The sequence below is a fragment of the Balaenoptera acutorostrata genome, chromosome 1, assembly GCF_949987535.1.
Source record: "Balaenoptera acutorostrata chromosome 1, mBalAcu1.1, whole genome shotgun sequence".
NCBI lineage: Eukaryota > Metazoa > Chordata > Mammalia > Artiodactyla > Balaenopteridae > Balaenoptera > Balaenoptera acutorostrata.
This window is the reverse complement of record NC_080064.1, coordinates 148299204-148324752: the sequence shown is the minus strand read 5'-3', so window position 1 is coordinate 148324752 and position 25549 is coordinate 148299204. Positions and strand designations below refer to the sequence as shown.

The following is a 25549-nucleotide window of genomic DNA, read 5'->3' as shown; positions in this document are numbered from 1 at the left end:
GCAAATCAAAACTACAATGAGATATCATCTCACACCTGTCAGAATGGCCATCATCAAAAAATCTAGAAACAATAAATGCTGGAGAGGGTGTGGAGGAAAGGGAACACTCTTGCACTGTTGGTGGGAATGTAAATTGATACAGCCACTATGGAGAACAGTATGGAGGTTCCTTAAAAAACTACAAATAGAACTACCATACGACCCAGCAATCCCACTACTGGGCATATACCCTGAGAAAACCATAGGTCAAAAAGAGTCATGTACCAAAATGTTCATTGCAGCTCTATTTACAATAGCCAGGACATGGAAGCAACCTAAATGTCCATCGACAGAGGAATGGATAAAGAAGATGTGGCACATATATACAATGGAATATTACTCAGCCATAAAAAGAAATGAAATGGAGGTATTTGTAATGAGGTGGATGGAGTTAGGGTCTGTCATACAGAGTGAAGTAAGTCAGAAAGAGAAAAGCAAATACAGTATGCTAACACATATATACGGAATCTAAGGGGAAAAAAAAAAAAAGGCCATGAAGAACCTAGTGGCAAGACGGGAATAAAGACACAGACCTACTAGAGAATGGACTTGAGGATATGGGGAGGGGGTGGGGTGAGATGTGACAGTGTAAGAGAGTGTCATGGACATATATACACTACCAAATGTAAAACAGATAACTAGTGGGAAGCAGCCGCATAGCACAGGGAGATCAGCTCGGTGCTTTGTGACCACCTAGAGGGGTGGGATGGGGAGGGTGGGAGGGAGGGAGATGCAAGAGGGAAGAGAAATGGGAACATATTGTATATGTATAACTGATTCACTTTGTTTAAAAGCAGAAGCTAACACACCATTGTAAGGCAATTATACTTCAATAAAGATGTTTAAAAAGAATAATAATAATATTGGTTAAAAATCCTAGCAAGTTTCTGTGTTCACAGGATTATTTGCTTATAATAAATCTCCTGAGGTGGATAACTAGGTTAAAGGGTCATACATATTTTTAAGGATTTTGACACATCCTACCAGTTTGCCCTGCATAATATTTGTGATTTTCCTTCCACATCATTGTGGCTAGTTCTTAGTGCCACATATATTCCTTTCTACCATCTATACTCATAGTGCTCTGGTTACCTTTTATGTACTTAATGTATGAGCAAACTGATCACAAAGTTAAGTCTTCAGAAAATTAGATACCATGGTCTAACCCCTAATATATTTGCATTATGTCTGCTGGTGGTTCCCTCTGATTTCATAAATTCTATTTACTACAGTGACACAAGCTTGACATACATAAATAAGGAATAAAGTTTTCATACTTAGCATGGGGAACTTGCACATCTTTTCAAGATCATCAACAAATAAAATTAACCATTTCTTTCTAGAGGCAAAAAGATTATCTATTTTACTACATAAGTTTTATGTTTGTGTGTATAGATGTATATAGACTAGACATAGATATAGATATAGGTATGTAATTTTACAGAAGACCAAAAGCAAAATTAGAGTAGAAAGTTATTTACAAACCATTGGAAATTTAAGTTTAAAATATATAATATTTCATTAGAAGTTGGTATTAAATATTTATTGCATTTTTCAAAAATATAACTACATACTACCCCCCATCACAAATGCAGATAAACATGTGTGTGTGTTTGAAGATTTAAAGATAATTGGAGAAGGAAATAATTTTATTTTTACCTAACTTTAACATACTTTATTGGATGATATAATCCATTCAATAACTACTTTTAAGTGAATTTACTCATCATTCCCTCTGACTCACCCCAAATCTGTTTCCTCTTCGTGTAATGGCAACGCCATCTTCCTAGACCCAGGCTAAAAACAAAATCTCAATAATTTTTAGCAACTCTCTCACAATCTCTTTTTACTGCCAATCTACTTGGTCACTGAATCATCTTAATACTAGCTATTTCTCTGAAATGTTTTGGCAATGAGGTTTTAGCCCACTGCTTTAGTTTGCTTATTTATCCATTCACTTATCCAGTATTTTGGAGTTCTCATCATAAACCATGGGAACACTATGCTTGGCACTAAGGATACGGCCATAAACAAAACAGCCGTGACCCTGTCCTCAGGAAGCTTAGAGTCTAGTCACTAGCTCATGTCACCTTTTTTTGAACTACTACTGTAACTGTATATTTTCTGCTCTCTCTCTCTCCAATCCCTCTACTCTCCATTTACACTGTACCAAGGCACTGCAATTACTTTTTCAATTATTGGCAGGATTATTTCTCAATCCTTCTCAAAATAGGGAGCTCTGAAAGTCTACCATAGAGCTACTGGCTCCAAAAGAACTCCTTCCTTCCTAGAATGACGCTTCAAAACCATCCATAAACTGGCCCCATACAGTCTTATGTCTAAAAGCATTCTTTTATATACACCATGCTTCAATTATACCCAATTGCGTGCTATTCTAACATACCTTTAAATTTCATGCCTTTGGGTCATTTATCCACTGTCCTTTGTTCATTCAATGTGCTCCCTGACTTCTACTAGCAAAGTCCTATTCATCTTTCAAGTTCAGAGCCTTCTGTGAAGCTGTTTGAATCCAACCTTTGACAGATATTTAATCATTCCCCACTCTATATTCCTATAGTACTGTCCTATTTTTATTCACTTCTCTTACAATTTGTTTTGGTAATAATGTCTTTCACTTTGCTTAAAATATAAATTCTAAGGACATTAAAGAAAAATTTAACCATCATTTTATTTCCTCAGTACCTGGTTTAAGTCTTTAAAACAAAATTGAAGAAAAATTTAACCATCATTTTATTTCCTCAGTACCTGGTTTAAGTCTTTAAAACAATCTGACCAGCAACAATGTTACCAATAACTAGTATTATTTTAAAATAAGGAAAAATTGGAAATAAGGTAAATGACCAATAACAGGATATAGGTTAAAAAACACAACAGCTAAAAGTTAACAATGGAAAAGCATAGTGTACAAGATCAAAGGCTTTCAAGTCACACCGCCTGGGTTCAAATCCCAGTTTCACTACCTATTACACTAATCTTGGGTGGATTACTTAACTTCAAGTAAGAAAATGCTTTTTTAAAAACTAGATGCAAGTAATCAATAAATAAAAAATATAATCATGGATGAAACAGAGCAGAAAATACTTCTATTTTTGATATACTACCCAAGTTTTGAAAACTTAAGAATGAGTACTCTGAAATCCTAGTCTAGTAACCTGAGGATAAGGTACTTTTATTTTGTTAGTCAATAAAGACAAACTTAACTATATAAAGAAACAAACATGATGACCTGGTTGGCATGTTCTGTGGCCCATTCTTCATCCAAGTTATCCAACTTAGCTTTGGAATGTTTGGAGCTCTCATCTTGTTCCTCTTTGGGTGGCGTTCTAGTGGCAAGAATCACGTAATCCTTTTGTGAAGAACACTTAAAAACAAATTAGAAAAGCTTATTAGGGTGATAACTGACTGAGGAATGCAAAGCCCTTATGACATGCAAAAACTGAGCAATATTTATAGCAGCTTAAATTGTTAATACCTGTATTATACCAGAATCTACAGAGAAAACAATTTTCATGGATAGCCTTACAACATTTTCCTCACATGTTATTTATCTTTTAATATATTTAATACCAGCTCCTTATTTATTTCGGCAACCTGAATGTGAATCATGCAGTGGTCCTTAAAAATGGCTTACTGGAACAGATTAGATAGTTCAACAAATATAAAAACCCAATAAAATAAAGCAACAAATGACCTTGTGCATCTTACTTTCATAAAAACAATGATAGTGGGAAACTTGTTCATGTGCGTCCACAGAAAAACAAAGGTGAAGTGATATTAGATTTATGTTCCTCAGTTTTAATAGCAATTAAATGCTAACCAGAAGTGGGAAACCTAAAGATAAATTTAGGGAAAATTTAATAGCTCAGTCTGATTACAGTGAAAATTTCCTATAAAGAAAGAGTAAAAATACAAGTTAGCACGATGTTATCCTCACACATGACCTGAAATTCTAATTGTTAGTGTCATCCTGGAACAGAAAATAAAGGAAGAGAAATTATTTCAATAAAAGTTATTTCCAGAAAGTTACATTGAAATGCACACAAGGAAAAGGTAGGTGCTGATTAAGAAAGCTCTTTCTTTTCATAAAATCTATGATTTTGAAAAGAAAAAGAAACTGACCCTGGGAGTAGGAGACAGGCAAGCCTGAAAGCTTGAGTGGAAGGAAAGAAAAGTGATGAATCCTGGAACAAAGAGAAAGAAGAAGCATGTAGAATACTGAAAGGAATGAAAAGGCAGCATGAAGAGAGATTGGAATTCTCCCTAAATTGTGGGAGACTTATACATAAGATGGTGGTTTTGCTGAGCTCTAGAAACAGCCTATGTGCTGTAAGGCAAGTTTGGAAGAGGGTATTTCTCCCTGACCTTCACCTTTACTGATCACTTCTGTTCCTAGCAAAAAGAACCCCATACTAGATGTTAAGTAACCTGAATCTAAAAGAAGTTCAGATTGTTGCCAGGAGAGGTCATCTGGCTGTCTAATGAGAAGCCTCAGAGGGTGGTATTACCTGGGTGAACAGTGCAGGGTCTGCCCTCTGTCTTACAAGTTAAGAAATTGGATTTGTGAAAACTCTGAGAATGTACCTGTCTCTCAGGGCTACACTGACATTACCTAAAATCATTCAGAATGATGCTAATACTAGAATACCATGAAGGGATGTGAACATGCAAGTCCTCTGCGTGGTGCATTCTTTATAAGTAGGCAACATAGGGCATCAAATTATAAGAGAAAGTAGCTTGGGAATGTGGATAGAAGCAGAACAAGTTAATTATCCAATCTGAAGGTTCTAAGGCATCATGTTAAAATATCCAGAAAGAAAACTGCCCCCAGTAGGGTTTTATTTGCTATTAGGCCTCAAAATTAATCTTTGGACCAGAGTACACTCTCCCCTAAATAGTGTTTAGATGTATGTAGCCAGTTTGCTTGTGTGACTCTCCTTTTTTCATTTCTGTGTACTGCTGACAAGTCCCCGCTGCTGATTAACACATTCTTTTTTTTTTTAATATATTTTTCTTAACCATATTTGCTTATTTATTTATTTATTTGTTTTTATTTTATGGCTGTGTTGGGTCTTCGTTTCTGTGCGAGGGCTTTCTCCAGCTGCGGCAAGTGGGGGCCACTCCTCATCGCGGTGCGCGGGCCTCTCACTATCATGGCCTCTCTTGTTGCGGAGCACAAGCTCCAGACGCGCAGGCTCAGTAGCTGTGGCTCACGGGCCTAGCTGCTCCGCGGCATGTGGGATCTTCCCAGACCAGGGCTCGAACCCGTGTCCCCTGCATTGGCAGGCAGATTCTCAACCACTGCGCCACCAAGGAAGCCCCTGATTAACACATTCTTCCTTCAATTATAATAAATCAGTGGGTGCTTATGCTTTTTAAAGTAACTGTCCAAATATCCGTTCCATTTTGGTTTGATTATTGAGCCTTAACTCTAAGAGGGAAATAAAATTTGTGTAATTTCCAAATTTCTCCCAGTCCCTTTCCCTCAATCTCCACTGAATCAATATTAAAAAAAAATTCAATAAATGGGTACGATAATATACAATAAAATATATGACCTATATTTGCTACAAGTCTGAAATAAGACAAACTAGAAATAAAATTGTAAAAAGCTACCTTTGTAAAGAATTGGACAACCCGGAATTAAAGATTAAAGGGGTGCAAAAATCACTTTGGAAAGACAATAAAACGTGAATAATCTGGTCAGTAGAATTCTAATTTTGCAGTTTCTACCTTATAAGTTACTTTCACATTGTTAAAAGAGAATGTGTTCTGACTTGGGCAAACCTGGGCTACATTCTTCTTCGTTCCATCCCTCCATCCCCTAACTTGAATTTATTGTTAAATAGCATATTTTAACTTTAAATCAACAGATTTGCTTTATCAGTAAATGCATAGGAAAAGATACATACCTGTCCTATTAAAAGACCAGAGACAAAAGCTTTTCCTTGGAGACTGATGTTTGAAAGATACTGGCCGACAGTCTCTTCTACAATGTAGGTTCTTCCCATTATTAAGAACTAATTCAACCTCCTAAATGACAAGAAAAAATATAGAGCATTTTTAGGCAAAAAATATAATTTGCAATGTTTTCCTCATGGGGGTAGTATAAGGAGAGAAGTTGTACTACCCTGATACTACCCCATACCTTACAGTGATTGCTTATTCAGTAGGGTATTCTTTCTTGCAAAGTTTGAATGTAGCTTCAGAACTCTCAACAGAGTGTTGCAGGAAATGACTACCAATCAACCAGAGTTGACATGAGCGATAAAACCTACTCCCATACCTCAGATAAAGAAGAGAACACTAAACTACTAGTAGCCAACACACCTGATTTCTCATTCAGATCTATTACTCCTTAGTTGTATCATCTTTGGTAATTTACTGCTGAGCCTCACTGTACTCATTTCTAAACCAGAACAGATGATAATTTCTGAGTTGCTCAATGGGAGGTAAAGGGAATCAAATTCATGTATTCAGCAAGCACACTATAAAGAACCACTATGCACAAGAAATTGTGCCAAGTGGGATGGCACGAAGATGAATAATACTTGGCCTCTGCCCTTGAGGAACTCAGAGTACAACTGGAATGATGGAAGTAGACAAATAGCAATACAGTAATAACAAACATTTGTAGCGCTTCCATTTTGTGTTAAGGTATTGTTCTAAGTACTTAACATATGGTGACAGTTAATATTCAGAAAAACCCCCATGAGGTAGGGGATATATATACACCCTTGTTTTATAGATTTAGAAACTGAAACGAAAAAAGGTAACATAACTTGCCCAAGTGACAAAGCTGGTTAAGTGGCAAAGGTAGGATTTAACTTCAGGCAGTCTGGCTCTAAAATCCATTTCCTAAATAGTATTCTTAAATACTGTGCTCATACTAAGGAGTCATACCCACTCTCTCAATTAAACTTTCACTAAGGGGGACTCCTGTTCTGCCCTCTCGCCAGTTTTGGGATGAAAATCAGCATATTCCTCTTACTGGCTCATGCTCCTTTGATTTGAGTTTCTGTAGCTTAAAATCAAAGATGCTGAATAAAAGAGGTAGGAAATAATAAATTATGATCTCAAGGAGTTCACATTCAGTGTGGGAGAAACAAATGTAAAGACATGATTCCAAAAATCTATAAAATAGCCACAGAGAGACTGAAGAAACACAGTTGCAGCATTCTGAATAGCGGTAATAGTCACTTAGGTCCTGCAAAAAAAATTCCAATCTTATTCAGGACAACAAAGTCCAGGCAACTCTAGATGTGCTGAGGTGGCTTATCTGACATCAGTAAAATAAACTGCCAGTCACAATGATTTACATTACTCTAAAACTAAAGCCCAGAGAATTGCTTCCAGTTTGAAATGGCCTATTAGATGGTCTTTTTCCAAAGTTCCTGTGTGGTTTTGTCTCAAAATGCATTAAATTTCTTCTTAGCTCTCAGGTTTGCACTTTTTTTTTTTGGTGAAGTCTAGGACTGCCTGTCTAAATCATTAATGCCTCTTTAAAGTTAAGGGCCTTCCACTTTTACCACCTTAAGGCATGCATTTCTGTGTATTAAACTTTCTTCTTACTTCATCATGCTATTCTACTCCTTTTCCTTCTGCCCTAAATAATTCTTAATTCTTACAAGAAATAGCAGTTAACAGTGACTCCAAGGTTATGATATGTAACTTTCTAATCTTACTTTTTCCAAGGTGTCATCTACTAGTCACATTAATGTGTAAGAAACTGAATGCAATAGAAAGATGAAAATCTTTGGGTTATGAAATCTGGTTGACTGTCGTATATTTTTTTTCTTTAGTGCTCCTTCAAAACTTTGAAATGTAGCTAACCATACTTTATAAAGGACACTAATAAAAATGTAGATCTTCTCTTACACAGTTCAATTTTTCCTGAAATGCTGTGTATCAGCAGAAGCTTTGCAAGTTGTCCAAACGCTGACTTGAGACCACTCAACTTCCCTGGACTCTGGTTTCCTAGTCTACAAAATAAAGAATTTGGATCATAGCAGGTCGGAAAACCTAATTTTAGGATTCTCGAAGTCCAAGTACGGAACATCTGCGTTTTCCAAATGGTAGATCAGTAATGATAATATTGTGGCCCTAGGGCATAATACAGTACTGCACATACAAGCAACCTTAATTAAAGTGCTTATATAAAATATTTTGGGGGAAAGAAACAACCTTAAGCTCCTTACTGCTAATCTCAAAGGTCTGCTACTGTGGGAATTGTAGGGAGAATGACATTAGAAATGCTTTATTTTCAATAAAGAATTTAACAAATTCTTTTAGAAGAGTAATCAAGCATGAAATAATCTACGGATTCAGCTTAGAAGTCACAGAACTACAATTTGGAAACAAGTAGCTCTGTTATGGTGGCAGGGTGAGAAGTGGTTTTTAAGAAGCAACGTGTTTAACAACTTCCGTTCCAACAGTTTTTCAATTTTAACAATATAAACACAAGGCAACATTTTCTGTAACGTTACCTTAAAACACAAATAAAAGCTACACTCAAACTCCTCCTGGTTTTTTAAAATCCTCTTCCTGGAAAATAAACCGAGCTCCTTAAATTCCTATTAAATCACTGCTACCAACTCCGCCACCAAAAAACCAAAAAATCTAAGTAAGATAAGTCTCACAACTGGACTTGAGTGTGTCGTACAGGAGTGACCGTCCATATGTTTCCTACACTCTATCCCTTTCTGTCCTCCTTGAAAAGGCAGTTCTCTGTGCCCGAGTGCACACACATCACACACACACACACACACACACACACACGGATTCCACCCTCAGGCTGACTCACCTGTACTCAGACTGTGCACGCGTGGCAGACAACTCTGTCGAACTGTCAGACCACCTGAGAAAGGTGTTTAGAGTGCAAGTACCAGCCTCCAGGGACCAGATTCGTCTCCGGTCCCAATTCCACAGTCAATGAATTCATCAGAAAGCGACGAACTTCCCGCACCTCACTTCCTACTCCATACCCGGGGTCTCTGGAGTCAGGTGGCTCAGATTGATGACGCACTCTGGCCCCCTGCTTTCAACGCAGCGCCTCAGCCAAAGCGACTGCGGTCGCCACCCCGCCCCCTTCCGGGCGCCATTAAGAGCGTGGCGGTAGCCCGGCGTCTGCCGGCCGGCCCTGCTGGGACCGATGCCCTCTAGCGGCCCAGTGTCTAAAAGCCGCCAAAGAGGACGACCCATGGCATCCCGGAGCTATGACGGTAAGGTCGCCCTCCTCTTCAGGGAGGAACGTAGGTTAACGGGTATTATGTGGCGCCACCTCGCGGATAAGTGGTCGCGCGACAGGCAAGGAGAGCCGGGGGGCGGGGAGAAAGGAGGAAGCGGGCTTGGTGGTGCGGAATTGGGCTCACGGAAGGGATTGGGAAAAACTACGTTTCCCAGAAGCCTAGGCGGCTAGAAGCGGGTGGAAAAGGGGGCCGGAAAGCGGAGTGCACGACAGGGGTCAGAGGCTGCCTCTGAACTCGTATTCCCAGGGTGCACAGCTTCCGGTGGCTGCGCGCGCACTGCGGACGCGGGTGCTGCGGCGCGTCCGGTGCAGCGGTTAACGCGGGACTCGATTTCCCAGGGTCCCGCCGTGGGAGTCTCCGTCGGGCGGGCGCGCGCGAGCCACCGAGCGAGGTGGCGGAGGCAGCAGCCCACGCTTCTGGGTCCTCTTGGTCTTCGCCTTTCTTCTCCGTTTCTGCTCCGTCGGCCGCTGCCGCCGCCGCCGCCGCGGTCCCCGGCCCGATCGACATGGCGGCGGTGTTGCAGCAAGTCCTGGAGCGCACAGAACTGAACAAGCTGCCTAAGTCGGTCCAGAACAAACTTGAGAAGTTCCTTGCTGACCAGCAGTCCGAGATCGATGGCCTCAAGGGGCGGCACGAGAAATTTAAGGTGGAGAGCGGTAAGTGCGACGCTCTTCCCGCCCTTGTTTCTGGGCGCGACCCCAGCGATGGCTGGTCTCCCCTTGCAAGCTCGCCCCGTCCACGGCTTCACTGCTAGCATCGCTTCTCCGGCTCCGTGGGCACCATAGGCCTTCTCGTAACTGCTTCCTTCACAGTTTGATACGAAGGAGATTGTTTGTTTTTAAAATGTGAATCCACATTGAGTTCCTGTTTTCTTTGTAATTAGGGTGGTCTCATTTAGGTACGCCTAACGTCCGGCAAACAGAAATTGTGAAGATTTGGGTCTGTTTACACCGGGCTAGGGGTCTGCGACTCCTAACTCTTCTAAGCCTAGAGTACCCTGTCTGTATGTTGCACGTTAAATGATAGTAATTTCTGCTCTGTTTTCTAGTCATCTGCCTTCAAAGGCCTATGTCTTTAATGATAACTTTCTGCACTTGTTCTGAGTCTGTCTCGCTCTGGTGCGTTTTGTGTTCACAAAAACGAGTAGGTGCATAAGACCGCGCTGGAAACACAGTGCACGTGCAGTAAATGTTTAATGTATCCGACTTCTTTCTAAAAGTTGGAGTTTGATAGAAAATATATTAAGACCTTATAAATACCTGTAGTAGTAGACCCTCGAATAAGAAAGTTCCTCACAATGGTGACTTGAATATCATTGAAGAAAGATTAAGAGCATAGTAATTACCATTAGTAAAATAAAAACCGTCTGTTGTGTGTCTTGGTTTACCAGGTTGTGTGTCTTGGTTTACCAGGTTTTTTTTGGTGGGGAGGCGGTGCGGGATTGGTAACTGGTTTTTGCTAAGTGGATTGAAAATTCTGAAAAAGTTTTCATTTAAAAAAAATAAAGTTACCAAGCAGAATTGATGTTGAAAATTAATTCTCTGAATCCCAACACTGAATATAGTGCACTGCATTCTATGTGTTAATTTACACAATAAATATTGAGCGTCTTCTATTTGCTGAACAGTACACTATCGGTCGCTTCCCTTGGAAAGTTAACATGTTTATTTTTACATAAATTTAGTAATTTTATATGTTCAGGCATTATTTTGGCTATCTTAAGACAAACCTTTTTAAAGCAAAGCAGTTTTTAACCTAAATAATTTTTTCTCCATTTAATAAATATATTTTTTTGGTCTGCTTTATGCTAAGAAGTCTACTAATGTGTGGGGAAAATACTATGATAAATGAGACATGTTGCCTGCCTTGAAGAATCTCATAATCTTGTGGAATAGGCAGAAAAATAATTTGTTAAAACCCTCTCAGGCCTTATTTTCTTTTGTCATTTTACATATGTCGGTTGGAAATGTTGGATTAAAGTCCTTTTCTGTACTTGATCTATTTATCTTTACTCAAATTCTCTCTTATTTGCAGTGTGGGTTCCAATACTATGTCTTAAATTTTAAAATCAAGGTTATCAAAAATAAGTAGCAGTATTGACAGTGTGTACATGTATGTTTGATTTTTTTTTTTTTTTCCTCTGATCATCTGTAGAACAACAGTACTTTGAGATAGAGAAGAGGCTGTCCCACAGTCAGGAGAGACTTGTGAATGAAACCCGAGAGTGCCAAAGCTTGCGGCTTGAGCTGGAGAAACTCAGTAAGTATTTAATTATATCTTTCTAATATTGGAGTATTGAGATCTTCAGATACTCCCTTGTATGCTTTGGAAACATTTATTTACTATATATGAAAATAGTGATTGTCCTTGTTTTCATTTCTGGTAATATTATGTTTTTTTCTTTCAGTGTGATTTTTTTTCAATCAGTGGTAAAGACTTTGAAAGAGGACAGGGCTTAATGGTCAGGAGGCATGGGTTCTAATTCTGACTGCTATTAAAAACTCTTATGTCGGGCTTCCCTGGTGGCGCAGTGGTTGAGAATCTGCCTGCCAATGCAGGGGACACGGGTTCGAGCCCTGGTCTGGGAGGATCCCACATGCCACGGAGCAACTAGGCCCGTGAGCCACAATTACTGAGCCTGCACGTCTGGAGCCTGTGCTCCGCAACAAGAGAGGCCGTGATAGCGAGAGGCCTGCGTGCTGCGATGAAGAGTGGCCCCCGCTTGCCACAACTAGAGAAAGCCCTCGCACAGAAACGAAGACCCAACACAGCCATAAATAAATAAATTAATAATTGGGAAAAAAAAAGTTTAAAAAAAAAAACAACTCTTAGGTCATATGTAAATCATAACAGTGATTATTGTTTATAAAATGGCTAGAACCACTTGTCTATCTACTTAAACAGCTGTACAGGTCAAATGAGGTATATATGAAAGCATTTTGAAAAGGCTAAAGCATTATCCAACTGAAAAAGTAAAGAGAGTGACTTAAATATTTTTATGTTGTTGAAAAATTAAAGTCTATTAGTTCCATTATTATATTCATGTTTTAACTCTTGTTATGATATTTATAACTACTTAATGAACCTCAGGATGTAATTTTCTCTTTAAGGCCTAATTCCATTGAAAGATGAACAGCTATTTTTCTTCTTAATTAATTTTCTTACATCATTAAGTCCTAGAAAGTACACACGATCTTAAAGGTCCTGACATTTCTTGGGAGGATGATGTGTTTTTATGTGCCTTGTTTACAGAGAAAAAAGTGAATGTCAGGAAGATCTTTATAGAGTAGGGACATAATATTTGTTATTAGGTATAGCTGGATTTTAATTTCATTGGGAATGCAAGAAGCTAATAATCAAGAGAATGGCTGAAACATTAGTCTTCTTTCTTAACCAAGTCCATGCCCATCGGCTGTGTGTTTGAGTCGAAACCCTTTTCAACTAATTTTGGCACATCTCATTTTTAAAACGTGACGTATACGTATGATGGTATATATACATGTGTAATGAGGGTATGAATACTTGAGTAGCTACATCTGATTTATCACCTGTACATAGTTTTGTCTTGGCATTAAAAGAAAAGGTTTGTAGAGCAATAGTGCTAAAAAATTTCAAGAAAATGACTGTGATCCCAGCTTCTTTTATGAGATCTGGAAAAGGGAGAGGGAGGAGAAGATGGGGATAAACCTAGATAGACATGGCTTCCTGGGGTGTACAGTTTATATTTTTATGTTTTTTTAGTTTGGAAGCAGTAAATAACATTAAAACGACATAGAAAATTTGGACAAATTTAGCAGGTTTTTTGTTTTTCTTTTAATAAACGAATTGTTTAACTTGGAAGTAATAATAATGTATTTGTTCATTAAATTACCAGCACATAGCATAGACGTGTTTCAGTGGAAGAAAGTTTCAGAAAGTATACTCTTCCTAATTATTGGAATATGTTTAGAAGAGAAACTATAGGGGAGATAGCCCATTATGAGTGGAGATTGTGGGACTGAAAATTCAGTATCAAGCATAGCTCTTTTTAACGTGGTAAACCAGCTGAATTACAGTTATCCATTATTGTGATTTACTCTGCATACATTTCATGTAGTTTAAATGTTATTATTTATTCTCTTGATTTTGTCTTTTTTCACTTAATTTTTAAATTTGCAAATACAATTAATTCACTTTTTTATGATTGACTTAGAAGATGTCATTGAAAAATAAGGAAATTGGTAATTGCATATACTTTTTCCTAAAAATGTTGGCTAAAATGATCACAAATATGATTTTGAAGACAGGATAGCATATTTAAAAATTTGTACTAGAAATACAGTAAATTTGGGTGGTACTCACGAATTTGGAACACAGTGTTGTGCAGCTCAACCTTTCTGAAACTCAGTTTCTTTTTTTTTTTTTTTTTTTTTAATTTTATTTATTTATTTATTTATTTATTTATGGCTGTGCTGGGTCTTCGTTTCTGTGCGAGGGCTTTCTCTAGTTGCGGCAAGTGGGGACCACTCTTCATCGCGGTGCGCGGGCCTCTCACTATCGTGGCCTCTCCCGTTGTGGGGCACAGGCTCCAGACGCGCAGGCTCAGCAATTGTGGCTCACGGGCTTAGTCGCTCCGCGGCATGTGGGATCTTCCCAGACCAGGGCTCGAACCCGTGTCCCCTGCATTGGCAGGCAGATTCTCAACCACTGCGCCACCAGGGAAGCCCGAAACTCAGTTTCTTAATTTCAAAATGTGTATGGGTGGCCGTTGAATGCAAACTGTCATCGCAAGTTTTAAGCTTATGTACGTGTGTTCATAAAATTCCTTTTATCCAGACAGTCAACTGAAGGCGCTAACTGAGAAAAACAAAGAACTTGAAGTGGCTCAGGATCGCAATATTGCCATTCAGGTAAAAGTTATTCCTGTGAATAAAGCTACTTGTAAACCTGATACTTGAGGAAGTTTTCTATTCTGATTGTGCTTATTGGTTATTTAGTCAGTGGGAAGATGAAATATGTTCAGTTAGGAGAAGCTACTAACAAAAATGTATATACATAAATTCCTTAATAGGATTTTATGTTTTAATGATTGATTGGATATTCCTTTTACTTATTAGAATAGGTAAGTTCTTGATATAAAAAAACACTTGCTTTTAGCTGTGTAGCTCTTAAGTCATGATTTTAAAAAATTTTCTTTTGCATTATAAGTAAAGTGCCATAAATCTGTAAGTAGGGTAGATATTCATAGGTCCATCTGTCTGTCTATCCACCCACTCACCCACTGACCTACCTATCTTCCTTCCATTCTTTTAGAAATTATCTATTTAATGCTTACTATTGCCTAGGCATTATTTCCAGTATTGTGGTACAGTTGGGGATATGTGTGAATCCTCATTGGTAATCATTTCCTTAGAGTAGTGATTAAGAATAACAGATTGAATATGATTACAAGAATTGCGGGCCAGTTTGTTTAATAAAGTGGTCATACCCAGTGATTCTTTGATCAGATAGACCTTTAGACTCTTGCCATTGCTTTTTAAAAATTTGTGTTTGATTTGAGGTTAAAAGATATTTGATATATGGAAGACACTTATAGTGGGAAAGAGTGATAGACTTGATCCAATAGAAATTTAAAATTTTCTACATAAAAAGAATTAAAAAGCAAATAAATCATAGAAAGTATTTTCTCAATAAAAATATGACTATATATATTCTTAATACATGACTGCTTTTCAAATTATAAGAAAAATTATTCAAAGGGGGAAATGGGCAAAGGTTTTTAAACCAGACAGGAAGCTGTACAAATAGTCAATAGCAATATGAAATATTATTCTACATCACTTGTAATCAGAAAAATGCAGATAATGCAACAAGGTAATTATTTTTCACCTCCCCATGTTAACACTGATTTTTTTTTTCTCCTTTTTTTTTTTTTTTAAGCATAATCTTCACTTCTGGCATAAGTGGCTTGAGATTGGCAATTATGACTTAAAGAAAAGCCTATAAATTGCCGTTGTCTTGCTGCAAAGCAATTTGACAAAATATACTAAGAGTTTTAAATAATTCTGTTTCTGGGGATCTTTCTTGAGAAATAATTTGAACCAAGATGCAGTGATATTCATTAAAGTTTTATTTTATAACAGCAAAAATTAGAAGTAAGTTAAGTTTCTTATAAAGGCTTGTTGAAGTAATTATATAATTATATGACACTTGCAAGTGATTAAAAAGTGACATGGGAAATTTTTTTGTGAGTCTAGGAAGAATAATTTTTAAAAACCCAAAATATGGGGGCTTCCCTGGTGGCGCAGTGGTTGGGAATCTGCCTGCCAGTGCAGGGGACACGGGTTCGAGCCCTGGTCTGGGAAGATCCCACATGCCGCGGACCAACTAGGCCCGTGAGCCACAATTACTGAGCCTGCGCGTCTGGAGCCTGTGCTCCGCAACAGGAGAGGCTGCAATAGTGAGAGGCCCGCGTACCGCAATGAAGAGTGGCCCCCGCTTGCCGCAACTGGAGAAAGCCCTTGCACAGAAACGAAGATCCAACACAGCCATAAATAAATAAATAAATAAATAAAATTAAAAAAAAAAAAACCCAAAATATGAACAGAAGTGTTGAGATTATGGGTAGTTTTTAAACATTTTGATGTATAAGCCATAAGTAAGAAAACCAACCATTTTTAAACCACTGCTAATGTTAACTAAGGTGCCAATTCCATGTTCATTTCTATATATTTGATCAACTTGATTTTCTTAAATGTTTTATGCTTACTCCTTTATATGACAGAGCCAGTTTACAAGGACAAAGGAAGAATTAGAAGCTGAGAAAAGAGACTTAATTAGAACCAATGAGAGACTGTCTCAAGAACTTGAATATTTAACAGGTATGAACAAGGACCTTAGTCTCTAACTTCACTCTTTCTCTTCTAACAGTGCTAAGATTTAATCCCCAGTCCATTTCTATTAGCTGGTGTTTGTCATAGCTCAGAATAGAGTTCAGAGTAATATCCTGTTGTTTCTCCTACTCATTTATCTCTAGATCATTCTGAGCACTTAAAGAGGTGTCTATAGACAAGTACACAAATGAAAAACATCTGAAAGAATTTGGACCAAGGTTTATGTACTACAGTATTATTTATAGTATCAAATTGGAAACTGTTCAGATGTTCAGTTGTAGAGGCTTGAACTCCTTCGTTTTATACAGACACCCTTGCTGGTGTAAGCTGTCCACAAGCACTCAATATAAGAACCTAAAAGGAGAGCCCATATTTAAAAGCACAGGCTGAAAGAATTAGGAAGCAAGAATATAAGATATTTAGACATAGAATATAATATGTAATACAGTTGATGTATTCAAGTGAATGTGACTCTTAAGCAGTTTAATGGTATCCAGTTCCCTTTGGTTCCTTTTTATAAGATTTTTCAGAATTTTTATTTCTACTGAAGGAAGAATTTTCAAATACTTATGTTACTGTACAATAATAGTCAATTAGTAACTATTCTATTCTCAGAAAAATTAATTCAAAGTATTTGTTGATGATTTTGATCAGCTAATGGGTAGGTAAAATTAAATTTTTTCATAAAAACCTTCATGTAAGGAATACAAAAAAAATTAAGCATGTATATTCCTGCTGTTTTGAATGTAAGGTTTTGATGTGTATCATTGCTTTTTAACTTAATAAATGACTAATTTGTGAAATTTTAATAGACCTTTGGTTAATATGAGGAAAATTAATCTTAATGTTGTATATTTAGCTTTAGATACTGCATTTAAAATAAGATAGCCAGTATAATTTACATGTTTGGTTGGATGCGTGAATTTGGCTTCATCATCTATTTGTTTAAATTTGTGATTAAGTGTGGCAGAAACAAGTTAAAATAGAAGAGTTGAGAACTACTTATATAAATATTTGTATTCCTAGAGATGCATTTTTGATGTTTGGTTCCTCTGACCATTCATTAGTCATTTTCACATTCTCTTCTGACCCTTCTAGAGGATGTTAAACGTCTAAATGAAAAACTTAAAGAAAGCAATGCAACAAAGGGTGAGCTTCAGTTAAAATTGGATGAACTTCAAGCTTCTGAGGTTTCTGTTAAGGTGAGAAACAAACAATTTCTAATGCACAAAATACAACTTTTGATTAAAACTCACCTAAATTAAATGTTAAATATAAGCAAGTTATCTATAAAGGAATTAAAAGCTACATTTTTTTAATATCAGGGAATTAAGTTTTAAGACAGTTTTAACTGAACTGTTTTGCTTATATGATGTTTGTTTCATATTGTTCTTACCTGATTCTCTTTTCTGTTAAGAGTCCATGCAAATACTTATTTCTGTTGTAAAAGTTCTGCTTGTGTACCTTAGCTACACACAAAAGCTTTTGAATAACCGTATATTATATTTAACTGTAAACCTTTTTTTCTTGGATTTCCTTAGTATCGAGAAAAACGCTTGGAGCAAGAAAAAGAGTTGTTACATAATCAGAATACTTGGCTGAATACAGAGTTGAAGACCAAAACTGATGAACTTCTGGCTCTCGGCAGAGATAAAGGAAATGAAATTCTCGAGCTTAAATGTAATCTTGAAAACAAAAAAGAGGAGGTAACTTAGTAAAATTGTATCTTTATGTTACTTATAATTTACATTTGTGTGCCAGCTTATACAAATTTATTCAGTGGAGTACCAAACTAAATATATTGTAAGATTAGGGGTCAATGTGGAGGACATAACTCATGAACATTTGGCCTAAGAAATTAACCAATTACATTTCTTTAATCGGATTATAATTGATTTACAATGCTGTGTTTCTACTGTACAATGAAGTGAATCAGCTATATGTATACCTATATCCCCTTCCTCTTGGACCTCCCTCCCACCCCCCATCCCACCCATCTAGGTCATCACAGAGCACTGAGCCAAGCTCCCTGAGCTATACAGCAGGTTCCCACTAGCTGTCTTTTTTACACATGGTAGTGTATTTATGTCAAACCTAATCTCCCAGTTCATCCACCCTCCCCTTCCCCCACCCCCGCTGTGTCCACACATCCGTTCTCTATGTCTGCGTCTTTATTCCTGCCCTACAAATAGGTTCATCTGTACCATTTTTCTAGATTCCACATGTATGCGTTAATATACGATATTTGTTTTCTCTTTCTGACTTGCATTTAAATAAAGAACTTACATATCCTTGGATGAATTTTCATACTATCTACTGTCTTATGGTGTGTCTTTCCTAAGATACATGTTTAAGAAGTGGTGGTGAGTTTCTCTGAGCTAAATCTAAACATGTTGTTCTGTGAGCTATTATTTTTCATTTTCTTAAACATTCATATTTTATGTAAAATGCTTTTTTGGGTGTGGGGGATTATTTTGCTTTTACTTGGCAGCTAAACTTTATTTATTTATTTTTAACATCTTTATTGGAGTATAATTGCTTTATAATGGTGTGTTAGTTTCTGCTGTATAACAAAGTGAATCAGCTATACTTATACACATATCCCCATATCTCCTCCCTCTTGCGTCTCCCTCCCACCCTCCCTATTCCATCCCTCTAGGTGGTCACAAAGCACCGAGCTGATCTCCCTGTGTTATGCGCCTGCTTCCCACTAGCTATCTATTTTACATTTGGTAGTGTATATATGTCCATGCCACTCTCTCACTTCGTCCCAGCTTATCCTTCCCCCTCCCCGTATCCTCAAGTCCATTCTCTACGTCTGCATCTTTATTCCTGTCCTGCCCCTAGGTTCTTCAGAACCATATTTTCTTTTTTTTTTTTTTTTTTTTTTAGATTCCATATATATGTGTTAGCATACGGTATTTGCTTTTCTCTTTCTCACTTGCTTCACTCTGTATGACTGACTCTAGGTCCATCCACCTCACTACAAATAACTCAATTTCATTTCTTTATATGGCTGAGTAATAGTCCATTGTATATATGTGCCACATCTTCTTTATCCATTCATCTGTCGATGGACACTTAGGTTGCTTCCATGTTCTGGCTACTGTAAATAGAGCTGCAATGAACATTGTAGTACATGACTGTTTTTGAATTATGGTTTTCTCAGGTTATATGCCCAGTAGTGGGATTGCAGGGTCGTATGTTAGTTCTATTTTTAGTTTTTTCAGGAACCTCCATACTGTTCTCCATACTGGCTGTATCAGTTTACATTCCCACCAACAGTGCAAGAGGGTTCCCTTTTCTCCACACCCTCTCCAGCATTTATTGTTTGTGGATTTTTTGATGATGGCCATTCTGACCGGTGTGAGGTGATAACTCATTGTAGTTTTGATCTGCATTTCTCTAATGATTAAAGATGTTGAGCATCCTTTCATGTGTTTGTTGGCAATCTGTATATCTTCTTTGGAGAAATGTCTATTTAGGTCATCTGCCTATTTTTGGATTGGGTTGTTTGTTTTTTTAGTATTGAGCTGCATGAGCTGCTTGTATATTTTGGAGATTAATCATTTGTCCATTTCTTTGTCTGCAGATATTTTCTCCCATTTTGAGGGTTGTCTTTTCGTCTTGTGTATGGTTTCCTTTGCTGTACAAAGTTTTTAAGTTTCATTAGGTCCCATTTGTTTATTTTTGTTTTTATTTCCATTTCTCTAGGAGGTAGGTCAAAAAGGATCTTGCTGTGATTTATCTCATAGAGTGTTCTGCCTATGTTTTCCTCTTAAGAGTTTAATAGTGTCTGGCCTTACATTTAGGTCTTTAATCCATTTTGAGTTTATTTTTGTGTATGGTGTTAGGGAGTGTTCTAATTTCATTCCTTTACATGTAACTGTCCAGTTTTCCCAGCACCACTTATTGAAGGGGCCGTCTTTTCTCCATTATATTCTTGCCTCCTTCATCAAAGATAAGGTGACCATACGTGCATGGGTTTATCTCTGGGCTTTCTATCCTGTTCCATTGATCTGTATTTCTCTTTTTGTGCCACTACCATACTGTCTTGATTACTGTAGCTTTGTAGTATAGTCTGAAGACACAGAGCCTGATTCCTCTAGTTCCGTTTTTCTTTCACAAGATTGCTTTGGCTATTCAGGGTCTTTTGTGTTTCCATACAAATTGTGAAATTTTTTGTTCTAGTTTTGTGAAAAATGCCATTGGTAGTTTGATAGGGATTACATTGAATCTGTAGATTGCTTTGGGTAGTATTGTCATTTTCACAATGTTGATTCTTCCAGTCCAAGAACATGGTATATCTCTCCATCTGTTTGTATCATCTTTAATTTCTTTCATCGGTGTCTTATAGTTTTCTACATACAGGTCTTTTGTCTCCTTAGGTAGGTTTATTCCTAGGTATTTTATTGTTTTTGTTGCAGTGGTAAATGGGAATGTTTCCTTAATTTCTCTTTCAGATTTTTCATCATTAGTGTATAGGAATGCAAGAGATTTCTGTGCAGTAATTTTGTATTCTGCAACTTTACCAAATTCATTGATTAGCTCTAGTAGTTTTCTGATAGCATCTTTAGGATTCTCTATGTATAGTATCATGTCATCTGCAAACAATGACAGCTTTACTTCTTCTTTTCCGATTTGGATTCCTTTTATTTCTTTTTCTTCTCTGATTGCTGTGGCTAAAACTTCCAAAACTATGTTGAATAATAGTGGTGAGAGTGGGCAACCTTGCTTGGTCCTGATCTTACTGGAAATGGTTTCAGTTTTTCACCATTGAGGATGATGTTGGCTGTGGGTTTGTCATATATGGCCATTATTTTATTGAGGTAAGTTCCCTCTGTGCCTGCTTTTTGGAGGGTTTTTATCATAAATGGGTGTTAATTTTGTTGAAAGCTTTTTCTGCATCTAGTGAGATGATCATATGTTTTTTCTCCTTCCGTTTGTTAATATGGTGTATCATATCAATTGATTTACTTATATTGAAGAATCCTTGCATTCCTGGGATAAACCCGACTTGATCATGGTATATGATCCTTTTTTTTTTTTTTAAATGAGCTTATTTATTTATTTATTTATTTATTTATTTTTGGCTGTGTTGGGTCTTCGTTTCTTTGCTAGGGCTTTCTCCAGTTGCAGCAGGCGGGGGCCACTCTTCATCGCGTTGCGCGGGCCTTTCACTATCGTGGCCTCTCTTGTTGCGGAGCACAGGCTCCAGACGCACAGGCTCAGTAGTTGTGGCTCACGGGCCTAGCCACTCTGCGGCATGTGGGATCTTCCCAGACCAGGGCTCGAGCCCATGTCCCCTCCATTGGCAGGCAGATTCTCAACCGCTGCACCACCAGGGAAGCCCATATGATCCTTTTAATGTGCTGTTGCATTCTGTTTGCTAGTATTTTGTTGAGGATTTTTACATCTATGTTCATCAGTGATGTTGGCCTGTAGTTTTCTTTTTTTGTGACATCTTTGACATCAGGGTGATGATGGCCTCCTAGAATAAGTTTGGTAGTGTTCGTCCCACTGCTATATTTTGGAAGAGTTTGAGAAGGATAGGTGTTAGCTCTTCTCTAAATGTTTGATAGAATTCACCTGTGAAGCCGTCTGGTCCTGGGCTTTTGTTTGCTGGAAGATTTTTAATCACAGTTTCAATTTCAGTGCTTGTGATTGGTCCGTTTATATTTTCTCTTTCTTCCTGGTTCAGGCTCAGAAGGTTGTGCTTTTCTAAGAATTTTCCATTTCTTCCAGATTGTCCATTTTATTGGCATATAGTTGCTTGTAGTAATCTCTCATGATCCATTGTATTTCTGCAGTGTCAGTTGTTACTTCTCCTTTTTCATTTCTAATTCTATTGATTTGAGTTTTCTCGCTTTTTATCTTGATGAGTCTGGCTAATGGTTTGTCAATTTTCTTTATCTTCTCAAAGAACCAGCTTTTAGTTTTATTAATCTTTGCTATCGTTTTTTTCATTTCTTTTTCATTTATTTCTAATTTGATCTTTATGATTTCTTTCCTTCTGCTAACTTTGGCATTGTTTTGTTCTTCTTTCTCTAATTGCTTTAGTTGTAAGGTTAGGTTGTTTATTTGATGTGTTTCTTGTTTCTTGAGGTAGGATTGTATTGCTATAAACGTCCCTCTTACAACTGCTTTTGCCGCATGCCATAGGTTTTGGGTTGTCATGTTTTCATTGTCATTTGTTTCTAGGTATTTTTTGATTTCCTCTTTCATTTCTTCAGTGATCTCTTGGTTATTTAGCAGTGTATTGTTTAGCCTCCATGTTTTTGTATTTTTAACAGATTTTTTTCTATAATTGATACCTAGTCTCATAGCGTGTGGTCGGAAAAGATACTTGATATGATTTCAGTTTTCTTAAATTTACCAAGGCTTGATTTGTGACCCAATATATGATCTATCCTGGAGAATGTTCCATGAGCACTTGAGAAGAAAGTATTCTGTTGTTTTTGGATGGACTGTCCTATAAATATCAATTAAGTCTATCATGTTTAATGTATCATTTAAAGCTTGTATTTCCTTATTTATTTTCATTTTGGATGATCTGTCCATTGGTGAAAGTAGGGTGTTAACGTCCCCTACTATGATTATGTTACTGTCAGTTTCCCCTTTTATGGCTGTTAGTATTTGCCTTATGTATGTAGGTGTTCCTATGTTGGGTGCATAAATATTTACAATTGTTATATCTTCTTCTTGGGTTGATCCCTTGATCATTATGTAGTGCCCTTCGATGTCTCTTATAATAGGCTTTATTTTAAAGTTTATTTTGTCTGATATGAGAATTGTTACTCCAGCTTTCTTTTGATTTCCATTTGCATGGAATATCTTTTTCCATCCCCTCACTTTCAGTCTAAATGTGTCCCTAGGTCTGAAGTGGGTCTCTTGTAGACAGCATATATATGGGTCTTGTTTCTGTATTCATTCAGCCAGTCTGGGTCTTTTGGTAGGAGCATTTAATCCATTTACATTTAAGGTAATTATCAATATGTATGTTCCTGTTACCATTTTCTTAATTGTTTTGGGTTTTTTATTGTAGGTCTTTTCCTTCTTTTGTGTTTCCTGCCTATAGAAGTTCCTTTAGCATTTGTTGTAAAGCTGGTTTGGTGGTGCTGAATTCTCTTAGCTTTTGCTTGTCTGTAAAGGTTTTAATTTCTCCCCTGAATCTGAATGAGATCCTTGCTGGGTAGGGTAATCTTGGTTGTAGGTTTTTCCCTTTCATCACTTTAAATAGGTTCTGCCACACCCTTTGGTTTGCAGAGTTTCTGCTGAGAAATCAGTTGTTAACCTTATGGGGATTCCCTTGTATGTTATTTGTTGCTTTTCTCTTGCTGCTTTTTATATTTTTTCTTTGTATTTAGTTTTTGATAGTTTGATTAGTATGTGTTTTGGCATGGTTCTCTTTGGATTTATCCTGTATGGGACTCTCTGTGCTTCCTGGAGTTTATTCAATATTTCCTTTCCCATGTTAGGGCAGTTTTCAACTATCATCTCTTTAAATATTTTCTCAGTCCCTTTCTTTATCTCTTCTTCTGGGACCCCTATAATTTGAATGTTGGTGCATTTAATGTTGTCCCATACGTCTCTGAGACTGTCCTCAATTCTTTTCATTCTTTTTTCTTTTTTCTGCTCTGTGGTAGTTATTTCCACTATTTTATCTTCCAGGTCACTTATCCATACTTTTGCCTCAGTTATTCTGCTATTGATTCCTTACAGAGAATTTTAAATTTCATTTATTGTGTTGTTCATTATTGTTTTCTCTTTAGTTCTTCTTGGTCCTTGTGAAACATTTCTTGTATTTTCTCCATTCTATTTTGAAGATTTTGGATCATCTTTACTATCATTACTCTGAATTCGTTTTCAGGTAGACTGCCTATTTCCTCTTCATTTGTTTGGTCTGGTGGGTTTTTACCTTGCTCCTTCATCTACCCTGTGTTTTCTGTGTCCTCATTTTGCTTAACTTACTGTGTTTGTGGTATCCTTTTCGCAGGCTGCAGGTTTGTAATTCCTGTTGTTTTTGGTGTCTGCCCCTAGTGTGTAATGTTGGTTCTGTAGGTTGTGTGGGCTTCCTGGTGGAGTGGACTGGTGTCTGTGTTCTGGTGGATGAGGCTGGATCTTGTCTTTCTGGTGGGCAGGACCGTGTCTGGTGGTATGTTTTGGGGTGTCTGTGAGCTTATTATGATTTTAGGCAGCCTCTCTGCTAATGGATGGGGTTGTGTTTCTCTCTTACTAGTTGTTTGGCATGGGGTGTCCAGCACTGGAGCTTGCTGGTTGTTGAGTGGAGCTGGGTCTTAGCATTGAGATGGATCTCTGGGAGAGCTTTCACCGTTTGATATTACGTGGGGCTGGGAGGTCTCTGGTGGACCAACGTCCTGAACTCGGTTCTCCCACCTCAGAGGCTCACGCCTGACACCCGGCCGGAGCACCAAGACCCTATCATCCACACAGCTCAGAAGAAAAGGGAGAAAAAAAAGAAAGGAAGAAAGAAAGAAATTTTAATTAATTAATTAAATTAAGTAAAGTTATTAAAATAAATAATAAAAAAATATTAAAAATAAAAAAATAAAGAAAGAAGAGAGCAACAAAACCAATAAACAATTCCACCAATGATAACAAGTGCTAAAAACTATACAAAAAAAAAAGAAAGAAAATAGACAGAACCCTAGGATAACTGGTAAATGCAAAGCTATACAAACAGAATCACAAAAGAAGCATACACACACACTCACAAAAAGAGAAAAAGGGAAAAAATACACATATTTTTTTTTAAAAAAAAAGGGAGAGAGCAACCAAATCAGTAAACAAATCTACCAATGATAATAAGCTCTAAATACTAAACTAAGATAAACATAAAACCAGAAACAAATTAGATGCAGAAATCAAACCCCAAGTCTACAATTACTCCCAAAGTCCACTGCCTCAATTTTGGGATGATTCATTGTCTATTCAGGTATTCCACAGATACAGGGTACATCAAGTTGACTGTGGAGATTTAATCTGCTGCTCCTGAGGCTGCTGGGAGAAATTTCCCTTTCTCTTCTTTGTTCGCACAGCTCCTGGGGTTCAGCTTTGGATTTGGACCCGCCTCTGCATGTAGGTCGCCTGAGGGCGTCTGTTCCCCACCCAGACAGGACAGGGTTAAAGTAGCAGCTGATTAGGGGGCTCTGGCTCACTCAGGCCTGGTACTTGGCAGCTAAACGTTATACCAAATTAATTTCAGTTAATACAACATCCTTCCCCCCACCCAACTCTACTTTTTTGTTTCTAGGTTTCTAGAATGGAAGAACAGATGAATGGCTTGAAAACATCAAATGAGAATCTTCAAAAGCATGTAGAGGATCTGTTGACGAAACTGAAAGAGGTGTA

At 37.5% G+C, this 25549-nt stretch overlaps 2 protein-coding genes across 4 annotated transcripts in view; one reads left to right on the top strand and one right to left on the bottom strand.

Annotated features, from left to right (window-relative positions):
- Positions 1–9143, bottom strand: part of ODR4 (odr-4 GPCR localization factor homolog) — a 42081-nt gene extending 32938 nt beyond the window's left edge. The window contains exons 1-3 of the mRNA XM_057540951.1: positions 8861–9143; positions 5970–6090; positions 3287–3421 (exon numbers count right to left, since the gene is read on the bottom strand). Of these exons, the coding sequence (XP_057396934.1) occupies positions 3287–3421; positions 5970–6068 (234 nt within the window). The 5' untranslated portion in view covers positions 6069–6090; positions 8861–9143. The remainder of the gene's footprint in view (positions 1–3286; positions 3422–5969; positions 6091–8860) is intronic.
- A 12-nt stretch (positions 9144–9155) lies between these two features.
- TPR (translocated promoter region, nuclear basket protein) overlaps positions 9156–25549 on the top strand; it is a 68548-nt gene continuing 52154 nt past the window's right edge. The window contains exons 1-8 of one of the 3 annotated variants that reach the window (XM_057540605.1): positions 9156–9278; positions 9644–9961; positions 11460–11564; positions 14121–14194; positions 16069–16165; positions 17276–17379; positions 17719–17883; positions 25452–25544. In XM_057540605.1, coding sequence (XP_057396588.1) covers positions 9209–9278; positions 9644–9961; positions 11460–11564; positions 14121–14194; positions 16069–16165; positions 17276–17379; positions 17719–17883; positions 25452–25544 — 1026 coding nt within the window. In that variant the 5' untranslated portion in view covers positions 9156–9208. The remainder of the gene's footprint in view (positions 9279–9643; positions 9962–11459; positions 11565–14120; positions 14195–16068; positions 16166–17275; positions 17380–17718; positions 17884–25451; positions 25545–25549) is intronic. The other 2 variants (XM_057540549.1, XM_007166973.2) reach the window with 2 other exon arrangements.